The sequence below is a fragment of the Notothenia rossii genome (assembly GCF_949606895.1).
Source record: "Notothenia rossii genome assembly, chromosome: 6".
NCBI classification, from domain to species: Eukaryota; Metazoa; Chordata; class Actinopteri; order Perciformes; family Nototheniidae; genus Notothenia; species Notothenia rossii.
The window spans coordinates 37131679-37145727 of NC_136909.1; the positions used below are offsets into that span (position 1 = coordinate 37131679).

Genomic DNA, 14049 nt, shown 5'->3' on the forward strand with positions numbered 1-14049 from the left:
CCACCGAGGCCGCGTTCTTGGTTTGGGGGAAATGTTGAGGCTGCACATGGGTAGACTTCGCCTCCTTAAAATCCCCACAATGCTTTGCGCACGGACCAATTTCAAAAACCCTTGCGGAGAACGGCGGAACCGACGCAGTACACATTTAAATGTAAGTACAGTATGTGGCGTAGAACATGTGTTGGTAAATATGTTATTACATGTCACTTGTTAGACTCTTTTATCCAAAGCGACTTACATACTCAATACTGTGGGCAATCCCCACAGGAGCAATTTGGGGTGAAGTGTCTTGCCCAGGGACACAACGACATGCTGACTGCAGTGGGGTTTGAACCCGTGACCCCCTTATCTGAACACCAACGCACGAGTCCACTGCGCCACAGCCTTAATTTGTTACATTTGTTATCACCAAAAATGTGTTCCGTGAAAGTAAAGCAAGTTCATAATTAGATAGACATCGTGAGGTATTTATTTTCGGTACAGTTTATGTTGAAACCGTTAGAGAGAGTGGCACACTTGTTAGCCTGTTCCATTCTTCTTCGTTTTCCGTAGCCGTGGCTTGGAAGTTTTCAAACTTCTGTTTCCCTGTTGTAATCCTGTCAAATGTTGGTGTTAACATTAGTTTCTCTAAAGGTTTATCCAGAAATGATTGAAAATACAAGCAGGCTGTGGTTAAGTAACTCCTGCATGACCTGCTTTAAATCAATGGAAGAAACTGTTAAATTAGTATATGAAACCCCGGTTGACAACATAAAATTAAAGAGAATGTGACGCTTACAACATAACTACTACAGGAACATTAAAGAAAATAAAGAGCATTATTCACCAAAAGAAAATAAATCACATCATTAAATCTGTGTTTAATTTCTATATTTACAGTACATCATAACAGTCATATGTGTAACAGTCTGTTGTGCGGAACTTAGCTAGAGAGTAAATACATCAAAATGTATCATTGTTTTTATGCACACAGTCACAGTTGCATGTCAAGTTTTTCGTTAGACGCACACGTACAGTTAAATGACTTATCTTTCGCTGTCAGTGGTGAACAAAACAATAACAATAGTGATGCATTATTGAGTCTATTTTTGGACCATTTTTGTGGCTAGAAGTCTGAAATTAGGTCTTTGGTACACAGAAATGTAAAAAATATGTCATGGAATTATGGTACTTCATCCTGTATCCTCGTTGCAGTATAAATTAACTTTAACATGTTAACACGTCAGCCCTTTCAAAAAGTGCGTTTTTAATTCATCTAAATAATATTGACATTTTTTGTTGACTTGGCTTGAGTGGGACAAATGTCTCATCTTTCTGCAGTGATGTAGTCGTGCACTCCTGGGCGTGTCAGTACGCTGTGACATGTGGGTGTGGTTACCAGTTAAACACACCGTCCAAATTAAAAGAAATTAAACAACTGAGCTCTTTAACAGTATTTAAAGATGGCTCATAATTTTCAAGCCCTTTTGTGTTATTGCATTAATACATATTGGTTTTGGTCAGTTTATAACGTCTAATAAACTACATATTTACAGAACTGTAAGCAGCTCAAGCAGTCTACTGGTTTCAGAACATTCAGGCAGCTTCATCCAGCAATCTCTGCAGGTTCTTCTGCACCTGGAAGAACGGACATGTCTGTTATTTTGACTGCATGATGCATGATACATGATATACTTGATCTGATGATAGACGTTTTTATTGGTCGGTTTCTATAACTCCATATGTACATCTCCACAAACTCCTACAAACTGGCGGTAACGGGAACCAGTAAGCTCTGTAAAGAAAGTAAAAGCACATTCTTAAAGTGTTCTATTCCATTGATGCCATGTTGATAATGAAGTAAATCACTTAAAGGTCCCATGTCATGGCCATTTCTACTGATCATAATTCGCGTGCGTTGTCGCTTGCCGGCGGAGGGGGCTGAAACTCGACCAACAACCAATCACATGAATCTCCCGCCCCAGACACACAAGCACATGGTTTGATTGGCTAGAGCTTGTATTGGCATATGATTCGATTGGCTGACGCCTCCGTCGAGGCGTCAAAAGTAGAACATTGCTCTACTTTTGCAGCGAGCACAGCGAGAGAAGCTACGCTTTGCTCCCACGATGCAGTTCAGTGAATCGTGACGTCACCCCATTCAAAGTGAATGGGCAGAAGCGTTGAAGCGGCAACGCACGCCGCCGTGTGTAGGGGCCGTTACTGGTGTGGTTTCCTGCTTGCTGCAAGACAGCTAGACATCACGAATGGACGCGGGAAGGGGGGGAGCTGAGGGAGCTGCAGCAGCCCCATCTGCGAGGCTCCACTAGCTAGCTTTGTGACTTTGCAGACCGTTTACATGCGTAAAAACCTTCATAACACACAAGGGGACGGGTAATAACCGGAAAAGCATGACATGGGACCTTTAACTTTCTTTATGGTTTTGTATTCTGTTTATAGTTTTGTATTCTATTAATCATTCAATCTATGGTTACTTATTCTCTTGCTGATAAGCTAACTTGTTATTTACCTTCCTTGATATTTCTTGACCCATTGAGGATTGTTTCAATTTCTATTAGACGTTATATCTACTTCTCATTGCCCCAAAGTCCCATCCATCCACCAGATGTCCTTAGAACTCCCTAGCAGCAGTTAACCTGAACCTGTACTTGTGCCTACTCTCTATTCATCTATATCTCTATCTATTCATTTATTCCTTTATTTCTTGTACGCCCCTCATTGATAAGTTTGATTTTGAATGTTGCCTAGCTAGTAAATTCCCTTTCATCCTAACTGCTTGCCTTTTGTGAAATAATGTTAGTTCTCCTCAATCTATTAAGATAAACAACTTTAAATATCTACATTTCTCATGAATCAGGCTCTTGTTTCGTGTGCTGCTGTTTGTTTTTAGGAGACGTGTGTTGGCCTGAAATGTTAATGTGCTCAGACACACACAGTGCAGACTGAAAGATGAGGAATGAGCTCTTCTTACAGGTGACGTCCACACTTCTCTATATGAACAGATCAATGACTATAAATGTTTGATTAACGGCAAACAAGCGTCCGGTTACACTTTTTCCTGAAGCCTTCCAGTTCTGCTTCTGACATAAAGCGTGTTGGTTTCACATGTTGATGAGCGGAAAACAACTTTTCCACTCTTTCCTTTGTAGTAATTAAGTTTATCATTTTAAAGAAGGTACTCATGGGGAAAAGTTAAAGAAAGGAGACATTGGTTGCAACATCTTAAAACACATCAGCAGGGGTGGTCATTCAGTGCATAAAATATCCTGAACTGACTATTTCATCTGCTTTTTACATTGTATTTACCTAAAAAAAACAATACTTTTACATAAACTAATGATAAAATATTGAAACTTATGTTAACGCCACCCAAAATGTCTGGACACAAAATATAAATTCCAAGATATTTAATTCTTACATAGTCTTCTGATTTAAAAAAAAAAACTGATCAAAAAGCTTTTTGTTCAAGACAAAGGCGTATTCCCAAAAACATCCAAATTTGCCCTAAGGCAACTGTTGATATTTGGAATTTTAAATTCACACGATAAATAATTTTTTAGAGATTAATAGAATCATTTAATAATCAATTTTAATGTAACCCTATGAGACACAGATAGACAGACCAACTGACCTTCTCCAGCTTCATCAGGTTAATGGACAGCAGTTCAGAAAAAAGCTCTGTGTTCACGTCACTCGCCCCCAGAAATTCATTTCTAGGGGGTAAAAACAAGAATGGTGGATATTAATTCTTAAACATGAATTGAAATGTTTGTGTTTCCATGCCCTATGTTGTATATTGTGGATTAGCTGAAGATAGTGAGCTAGTTATTTCAGTGTCTTAGTAGCCTTGAATCTTGAACTTCATTTCCCAGGGTCTGCCCTGACCTCATAACTTTGTCTCTATATAATGTAAATAGCGAGAAAATTCCACATGTCTTCCTTTTGCAGCTTTCCCTGTGTGGAAAGCATCGACGCAGCATCAGAGTGTCACCCATGGCGTTTTAATACCACAAAATAGGACTCTGACAGCTGCAGTCGCTTCACAGAGCACTTCTTCAAAGTGGATTGATGAAAATAGCCCTTTTAATATCAAAGACGATCATAGTAATGCATAGTGGAGTTAATATTAATCCATCTTTTAATATCAGTTCACCATGGATTTAAGATGAAAGGACTAGCAACTAAGTGTAGCCTAATATTTAGTTTTTTTTAGTTTGTCACGTTTTGTACAGAATTACATTATTTGAGTATACAAATTATGTACTTTGTTACATTCCAACACTGTCAGAGTATATCAAATACTCCGGTTGGCAAGACTGCTGTAACGTTTTGCAGCCTGGCTTGAACTTGAACTGACTGCAACGGGAGTTCCTACTGTGGCTAACAGGGAGGGGGGTCTCCGGAGCTGCAGTCCACTCAACCCGCAGGGAATTGTCCCAATTTAGGAAGTGAGGGAGAGGTACCATGGGGAGGGAAGGGGTAGATAGTATAGCTAAATCTTTTTGGTCTGATATACACAGATTGATCAAATTAAGCGGCTCATATCTTTCTTTTTCCCCAAGTAGACCTGATCATACTAGAGCGTTGTTTAGATGGAGCTGACGTTCTCTTTAAACATCCATAACACAGTCGCGCGGAGCAGGGTCGATGTGGAAGTGGTTAAATATATACAGGGTTGGAAAAACAGTAGATGCCTGTGGGAAAGTCTTATCATAGCGTAACAAATTGGTCCCATATTTGCCAATTTAGGGAGACATACATTTACGGTAATCTGCAAATACATAGGTTTTGACAATACATAAGTCTGAACACATTTGAAGGTGAGGTGTTTCAACAAGTAGGAACATGTATACATATATACATTCATCCTGCTCTTCTAGTTCAGTCTGTAGCTAAAGGTGACATATTTTGTGAACTCACTCCTGGTGGGGGAACTCGGAGATGGAGCCGAGGGTAGTCAGTCTCTGCTCCAATGAGACAACTTTAAAGGCCAGGTAACAGGAAGACAGGAACAGGACACACACTCTGGGAAACACACACACACACACACACACACACACACACACACACACACACACACACACACACACACACACACACACACACACACACACACACACACACACACACACACACACACACACACACACACACACACACACACACACACACACACACACACACACACACACACACACACACACACACACACACACACACACACACACAGTGATAGTGAGTTAACTTGCAAGTGAAAATGAATCATAAAACAAAAACGTACTTATTTTAGTTGAATAAAGCAATTCACATATTAACAAATACGTGAATATACAATTGAATAGAAAATATACATTCATTAATAATTTACTGATCAAATGGAAACATGTACCTCATCAATTAATTAAGATGAATGTAAGAATCATGGCAATAGAGTGGTTATGACTGGCAGTGGACTCACAGTAACAGGTAGACCAACAGCAGTGTATTGAGAGAAACTGGTTTCAGAGTTCTGCTGTCAATCACCAGCTCTGAGCCCGGAACTGAAAGGAAAAATATGTTTGTTACTCTGAAATACATTTTGTTGTTATTCTGGTATGGGTGAAAAACGTAATTGGTTCTTTTATTGATTTGTGAAATACAGTAAGGAGAAAAATTGGTGTAATTTATCAACTTTTTGTCACAAGGGACATTTGAACCTCATTGAAAATGTCCATCCTATACAGTTTTTGTTGCACTATTTTACTTATCTCCTTGGGGTGTAGGTTGTCTAACCTCAACATTAACAACAACTGTCCCATAAGGAAGGACAATGTCAACCTTATCAGTTTGAAATAGTTAACCATAAGCACAGGGACGTGCACAGACATTTGGAGGGGCTATTGCTCTAAACTGAAAAAAGGGCCTTGTTTTTAATGTAAAAGGTTAATAAAATAAAAACACAACACTGCAAGTGACCCTCATTTTACTTTTATGTCCACTGCTAAATTCGTTATTCAGACAAATTTTTTTGTTTTGCGGTCCATATCTCATTAAAATATCTAATTTGAGTAACTATTAAAGAAAAAATGGGGAAAATTCTGTTCTAATGTAGTTTGACCAGACCATTGTAACTGCTGTGCAGACATACTGATAAAATAGGGCCTCTAACTAGGCTAATTACCTTAAATAAACTCACTAATTAATGAAACCAGTTCAATACGCATTATTATTATTCTTATCATTCTTTATAAGCGCAGCCAGTAACGGTAAGGTGTCTAATTACTTATTTATTTAGTATTCCATAACTTAGTAACAGAGATGGTCAAACTGAAGTAAAGACATGGCAGAAATCCTACAATGAAGCGGGACAGTGAAGTGTTCACCCGTGAGAGGGCAATCAAGAAAAGATAGCGAGGGGCCCTGTTGAGTCAGTTTACAGATGAGAAGACACAGAAAGACAGAAGCTCAATAACAAGTGGGCTATATGTAGGTGTTTTTTTGTAAATAAGCGACGGTATCAAGAGGAAGTAAAGTCCCCTGGTTTTTCCCCTATACTCTAACGCCAGGCAGGCATTTGGTGTGATCACCATAGCCATATGAGGCCGGAGTGCTTTCCTTTGCTTCCAGCTGTCAGATTGTAAACAAAGTCACGTGACTGCGGGCAGATGACAGCGCTGACAAGTTGTGTTTCCCGCAGCGAGATGCTACAATACTTATTGTGGGCTTATCATGTTGATTCGGCCACATTAGGAAAAAAACAAAAAACTCTCGCTCTCTCCAGAGGGGCAGGTCAGACAAAAATGCCCGGGAAACATTAGCCCGTACCTGTGCACGTCCCTGCATAAGCATAACAATTGTGTGTGATTAGGAAATATTGGACAGTTTGTGGCTAGAGTGTGTTTGATAAAACAATATTTAGATCCAATTTGGATTATTTTAGAATGCGTTGAGTGCAGTTGGAGTATTACAGATACTAATATTAATACAATTGCTGGCCCTTCGTTTGGAGTTGACAATGCATAACATGGGTTTAGATGGTGTTTTGAAATTGAGGAAGGCTTGTTCCCAATTTTCTTCCAATAAAAGCTGTATATTTGTGTTTTTAGGGAAAAGTGCAGCTACTAAGTCATCACATGTATTTTTAGACACATAAGGCCTGTTGCGTAACTCAGAAATGAACCTTCCTGTTCTTGTTCTATGCACATCAGTGTCCCAACTCTTTCCATATCTTACCAATTGAAAGAATAAGTAATGCAATGCAATGTGGGAGTGCTGCAGCTTTGACAACTGTTGCGGTGTCACTGTTCTGTTTTGCATTAATTAGTTTAGGTAAAAGTAGTCCATCCAGCGTGATGCGCCTGGCTCACGCAACTTTCAAACTAGGTGATGTGTTGCCCACTTATTGCCTCAATTTGGATTGTTTGGAATAATAGCAGAACATTTATGAGCATGACTCATGTTTCCTGAAATAATAACTCCCTCAACTGGCAGCACGTTTTCTCAAGTTTTGACAAGTCAAGCAACCAGTTGACTGGAAAGTGCTCACAAATGAACTGTGACTGTGCATCAGATTATTGCTAACATTAACTACCAATGTTAATGTTACATAAATCCAGTTATGGCTTTTGGTTTTGGTGTTTATGTCTACTGTAGATGTTTACTGGCACCAACTGGCCAACCCGATGAAAACTCTTTGTGGATGCCACTGCTGTGGGACAACAATCGTACCAGTGTTGTGTGGAGCATGCTGCGAGTTGTCTGGGATCTGCTTGCTCTGGTGCTGGCTCTTCACTTTGTGCTGATGGTCTGGATGTTCAGGTGGAGCTGCACTGTCTGTGCGCTTCAACACTTCCAGAAACGGAGGAACAGGGAAGCCTGCAAACAGAAACACGAAGCAGTGTGAATAGGAAAACTTTTCAATGGAAACCCTTATATGTTAACATCCCAGGTTTTAGTTGATCTTTTTCCTGTTCTATTTTTTCTTTCCCTGTGTCATGTCTATTTTTACGTCTGTCATGGAAAGTGGAGCACGGTGGACTCAAGCGCAGTAGACAGAGACACATCTAACAGAAACAACTTTTTTTAAAAGCCATGGTCTGTACAAGACAAGGCTTCCCGATGTACAACCAACAAGACTCGGACAAAGACTAAACAGAGAGCCAGGGTCGTGGTCTAATTGTCTTGTTTGTTTAGGAAGGTTGCTAACAGAATGAAAAGAGTTGGAACTTTCAAAGTGGCAGCCATGATAAGAGCTGTTTAAAGTCTCTACATGATAAGAAATGCATTTTAATACATATTTCATTATCTGCTTTAGCATAGGATAAACTGAACCATCCTTGACGAAGGAGACGAGATTATGCTATCCCACTATTATTTGCGGTTGCAACATTTTGTGACTGTCAAACAAAGATAATGCGAGTAGCAAGCGTCCCTGAGTGTACTGTAAGTGCAGTCCGATTCTCCTAGGACTGCGACTGTCCATAAGTCCGGATGAATTCTCCTTCTCATCATTCTTTAACCCTCTGACATTTTGTTCAACCGTTGTCAGTATGTCAGAGTAGAGAATAATCAATCATCTAACCTCCAGCTGTCCACAGGTGTCCCACAAGGGTCAATTATGGGTCCATTGTTATTTTCATTGTATATAAACGACTTACCATCGATATGTCCTGACAAAAACATCCAAATGTATGCTGATGATGCTGTAATTTATGTTCACGGAGGCAGTCTGACACAAGTGGCTAATGAACTGACGAACAAGATGGTTCATGTAACAGCTTGGTTGGAGCAATGCTGTCTGCAACTAAATGTCAGTAAAACTGTATGTATGTTCTTCACCAAAACCAAGCTGCATTGAGCCTGATGTGTTTGTGTCCGGGGAGAGGCTAAAGGTGGTCTCACAGTACAAATACCTGGGGGTCTTAATTGATTCAAAACTCAATTTTAAGGCTCAGGTGAAAAAGGTTTGCAACAGGGTCAAATTCAGTCTGTCAAATTTAAGGTTTACCCAAGACTGCATGTCAACAGAGGCGGCTCTGATGTACATGCACTCTATGGTTCTATCTCACATCACCTACTGCTTAACAACCTGGTCACATGCCTGTACAACCACTCTTAAACCCCTGGAATCATTATACAAACAAACACTTAAAATAGTGGATAAGAAATCAGTTTATTCTCATCATTGCCCAATACTCACAAAATACAACTTGTTGAGCTGGGAAAATGTAATTAGATATGCAAATGCTTGCCTCATGCACAAAATAATACACGGCCTTACCTCACCTCCGCTCAGACATTTTAACACCATACGCACACCTGTAACTAGGTCAACAAGAGCTGCAACAAGAGGAGATTTGTGAATATGTATTTTTGTTTTGTTTTTGAGTTTTTATGTTTTTATATAAGCTTTTATCATAATATAAGCACCTACTGCAGCGATGAATGAAATAAAGAGGAGAGGAGGAAGTAAACAGAGGGATGCACTGAATCCCCACTGTATAGTTGTCATGTGAATGCAACCAGCTTAAATTCTAATGTATGACGTGTGTTTGCTAATTTAGAGCCTGTTAGAGTTGGACTTTTAGTAGTAACAATATTGGATCTTTGAAAGTATGAGCCTATAATTTGTAGCTTTCTGCTGCACTGCTGCTGATTGGTGGGTTGGTGATACCTGCTCTCTTGTCGTAGTCGGGGGTCTGAGAGTCGGAGCTGCTGCTCTCCTCCATCTCCTGCCTCCTCTGTCTCACTGTTACGTCCAGATCACAGAACTCACCTGGAAAACTCTGCAGAAAACCACAGAAACACGAAAAATATGTTGGTTAGTAGGAAAGTCACTTACTGAGAATCAGAAATCAAAATTACAGTACTCATGTTTGTCAGGAGAAAGAAAATGATGGATGTCAAAAAGCAGAGGAAGAGAGGAAAAAACACACAAGACAAACACACTTGGATACCTTTTAGTCGGTTAAGCCGATCCAGAAAGAAAAAAAGCATCACAATTTGGGATATTAATAGTGTCTCAAATGTTCTTGCCGTTCTCTCTCTGTATTTTAAGATACAATTCTCCATATATCATGGATTATGTTAGCATTTTACACCTAAATCACTTATGAGTCTTCACCTAATGGAAGTTGAATGAAATGGAGTCAAACAAATGAAAATAACATATGTATTGGTTGAACTACCACCACTACCTGGTATTATTTTCACCTTTGAATCAAAACATATATATTCCACAACTTCCTCCTTCATGTATCAATTCTCAGATTCACTGGGAAGAAGATCGTAACGTAAAGGCACATTTAGAGAATACATCATACATGTACAGTATATGTTGCCCATTCAATAGAGTGCAACTAGATTTCTCATGGCTACTGCTGCCCTGGTGGGCTTGTGTCTGACCTACCATAGGGAAGCGAGGCGACCGAGGTGACCTCTGACCTCTGAAGCTATTCTCAGCTGAGCAGGGGACGGGGCTGCTGCATGGACTCTTCTCCTGTACACAATTATTTTACAGTATTTATGTAATACACATGGTTTTAGGTTGATATCCAAATACATGAAGCGGTATTCCGTCTTTGATACTGACATAGAACAAAGAACACAAGGTGTACTAGAAGAACTACAATCAGCAATCTTTGTAGGCCTACTTGTTTTCAAACTGTAGTCCCAAAAATATTAAATGAAATGAATTTAACATTGTGAGATATATTTCAGTTTTCAGGGAGTTAAAACCTCTGTCAATCTAAGTCAACCTGACTGTATTCCTCAATATTTTTAAATCGGCTGAGTGGTTCATAACCAGCTGGAACTCTGTAAAAATATATACATTTAAAACAAATACAAAACATTACCTTTAAAGACACAGAGATAAGATGCTTTGATTCTAATTGCAGGTATATTGGTATACTAAGTAATCACATGTATTTATATGCACATAAGGCCTGTTGCATAACTCAGAAATGAACCTTCCTGTTCTTGGTCTATGCACAACAGTGTCCCAACTCTTTCCATATCTTACCAATTGAAAGAATAAGTAATGCAATGCAATGTGGGAGTGATCTGATGTAAAATGTAACTTGTTTTATTTCAAAATCAATTAAACCTTGTTAAAAGTAATGTAATAGTATTTTATGCATGGCAACAAGTGACTAATGAGAAAGATACAGTCTAGCACCATATGGGAATACATGTCCTACCTCCAGATGATAACAAATGGACATCAAGAACTTGTAGGTGTTGTCTCTGGACAGAAAGGACACGAAGACGTACTGAAACAAAAAACAAAAGTTTTAATGTGGAACAGATATATGAAGATTACCTTGTTGTTATTCTAGATTTTAAAGGAATGGCTTCTGTGTGAGCAATACAATGTCGCTGAGATTAAAGTTTGAGCTTCCTGCTCACCCTGTCGTTGGCGGTGCCGATCACCAGCGCGTTTGGCAGCAGGATGGCCGTCTTGGTCTTCTTGAAGCACGAGACGGATATCACTGGGATGGCGATCTGAAACAGACAAAAACAACATAATGTCCAAAATATCCCAAAAACAGACGTATCTGGGACTCAAAGAGGATTCCAGTAAATGTTGCGCCTCAGGAACTTCTTCTTTCTCATGTTTACTTTTGGGTGGATTTTCAGACAATGCAAAAGGGCCCAACCACCTAGACTACACACGAGCAAGACACACAGACTTTATAGTGATTTAGCCTCTGTGGCAGCGGGGTGTGGTTAGGGCGCCGGCTGCTGGAGTGATGGGAGTGGCTCGGCTGGAGACCAGACAGCTGACCAGAATCAGGTAATCAGTCACTGAATAAAAGCATATGGTAACCTGCTTCTGGTCTCTCTCGCAGTAGGCTGGGTCCTGAGAGGAAGGACTGACTCGCACACCTCCAGAAATAGAGGATAAAGAGGAGGACTGACTTCTGTGTTTTTTCTGTTGTTTGCCTAGTGCCTGCCTTTTGGGGAATACAACTGTTTTGTTTTGATCCCATCCCTCTCCTTCTGTCGTTTTTAAACCGAGTGTGAGCTCGAAACGCTCACAGCCTCCTTTTGTTGTTTTATGTCTTTTAGTAGTTGTATCTTAATGGTCACTTTCTATGTCTTTGTTGTTGTTTTATGTATTTTTATAGTTGTTTTATGTCTCCCTGCAGTCACTTTGCGTCTCTTTGTAGTTGTTTTCTGTCCCTCGATAGTCATTATTGGGTCTCTTTCTACCTGCTTATGTCTAGTTCTGTTTTTTGCCTCTCTGTAGTCATTTTATGTCTCTTTGTAGTTGTTTTTTTAATCTTTTTATCTTATCTTTTGTTCCCTTGTAGTCATTTTGTGTCTCTTTGTTTATGTTGTTTTTTTTCCACGTCCATCCGTTTATTTTGTGTATCTTTGTAGTTGTTTTTCTGTCCCTGTTTAATTCATTTTGTGTCTGTTTCCACCTGTTTTATGTCTAGTTGTGTATTTCTAAGCCGTTTGTGGTCATTTTATGTATTTTTGTAGTTGTTTATAGTAATGATGTGCTTCTTTAATTGTTTTTTTTCTTTGTTTAGTTATTCTGTGTCTTTTGTTGTAATAATGATTCTATTTGTGTGTCCTGTGAGGCTTCCCCAGGTGAATATAAATCATTGATCAATTCAAACCAGCTACAGTTGGCACCTCACTATTCACTTCAAATAACTTCAACTTTATTATTCATTATTAAATAAGCATAGCACAGATCATCTGTAACACTGTCAAATATCTGTTTGGGATGCTAAAGTGGAAACAAGAGACGCAATTGTGAAAGACCTCTGGGATGGAAATACTCAGAACATTTATCCACAGCAATATTTTCTGACATGAAGGAAAAAATACTTTGCAGTAACAGTAGGGTAGTTCTCGGTACCTTTGTGTCTTTGCCAAACACCTTGGAGTGAAAGCAGATCCAATGGTCAGAGATAAACATCCGTCCCTGGTAGAGGATGTCTTTCTGCAGAGCACATGTGTAACCTGAAAAACAGGTAAACAGCATCAGCATACTGAGGGGAACGCTCCGTTTTTAGTTCCTGTCATTTCTGTAAAAACAATATGAGGAAAAAGAGGTCGATGCATTAACCGCTACTTGATTACAATAGATACTGATCTGGATGTTAGTTCTGTATATCTGTTATGAGCATTTAAGAGTTTTTACAATTTTGAAAACAATATTGTACATTAAAATAGTTTTATGTAACTATATTATTCCTTTTGTTCGTACTGGCCTGCCAAGAGATCACCTTTCAAAAAAATACCAGTAATCACTCAGGGACAGAATACACAATCAAGTTCAGTTGAAGCTGATAGAAAAATCAGGTTGGCACCTACAAACAGGAAAGCGCATATGGCATACAAATCTCTTTTTGTGCTTCATCAGCGTTTCCTTGCAAAGGGACAGTAACACAAAGAGTGTACTTTAGTACCAAAACGACATTCCCTTTGGGAAGATATACACTTCATTTGTTGCAGCATTATATTAACTTCAGCCTGATGTATTATTGAATTTCTCAAAGGACGGGCACTGGAGATTGTGTCCTATATAACTATATACACTAAAATAACTTGTATCTCTTTATGGCCAGTATTGATAGGATGAACAATTACAAATGTCAACGTGTTATTCAGTGTACATATACCTAGCTCAATCTTGTTAAAGAAGGACTTTAAAATGCAAACCGATGCTTCGAAAGGACAGTGAGAAGGACGTGGCGGAATCTGGTATTGCAGGTTGCAGTAAATAATGCTGTGGTATCTTTCCTTCACCACGCTGAGGCCATCCTAGCATTACACTACTTTAGAAGCCAATAAATTCATGCTCATGTTGATGATACCAGAGTTTTATAAGCAAGTCTGAAATCCAATGGGGAAATCCCATTGCTTTTTGTCCAGGGAGCCCGTGTGATGCCAACTTCCAGGGTGGACTATACATCATCACTGCACTTCTCTATTTTAGGCTAATGAAAAGAAAATTCTTAGTTTCAACTAATTATACTATAATGAAAACATAGTCATGAATGAAAATATAGTTATGAATATTTTTCTTTTAATAGAAACCACTAAATA

General features: G+C 39.1%; 1 protein-coding gene across 2 annotated transcripts in view; it reads right to left on the minus strand.

Moving 5' to 3' along the window:
- Positions 1 to 845: 845 nt before the first annotated feature.
- gramd2b (GRAM domain containing 2B) overlaps positions 846 to 14049 on the minus strand; it is a 31751-nt gene continuing 18547 nt past the window's right edge. For both annotated transcript variants that reach the window (XM_079688551.1, XM_079688550.1), the window contains exons 5-14: positions 12857 to 12960; positions 11389 to 11484; positions 11181 to 11252; positions 10388 to 10477; positions 9653 to 9764; positions 7708 to 7854; positions 5459 to 5540; positions 4921 to 5025; positions 3632 to 3713; positions 846 to 1617 (exon numbers count right to left, since the gene is read on the minus strand). In XM_079688551.1, coding sequence (XP_079544677.1) covers positions 1576 to 1617; positions 3632 to 3713; positions 4921 to 5025; positions 5459 to 5540; positions 7708 to 7854; positions 9653 to 9764; positions 10388 to 10477; positions 11181 to 11252; positions 11389 to 11484; positions 12857 to 12960 — 932 coding nt within the window. In that variant the 3' untranslated portion in view covers positions 846 to 1575. The remainder of the gene's footprint in view (positions 1618 to 3631; positions 3714 to 4920; positions 5026 to 5458; positions 5541 to 7707; positions 7855 to 9652; positions 9765 to 10387; positions 10478 to 11180; positions 11253 to 11388; positions 11485 to 12856; positions 12961 to 14049) is intronic.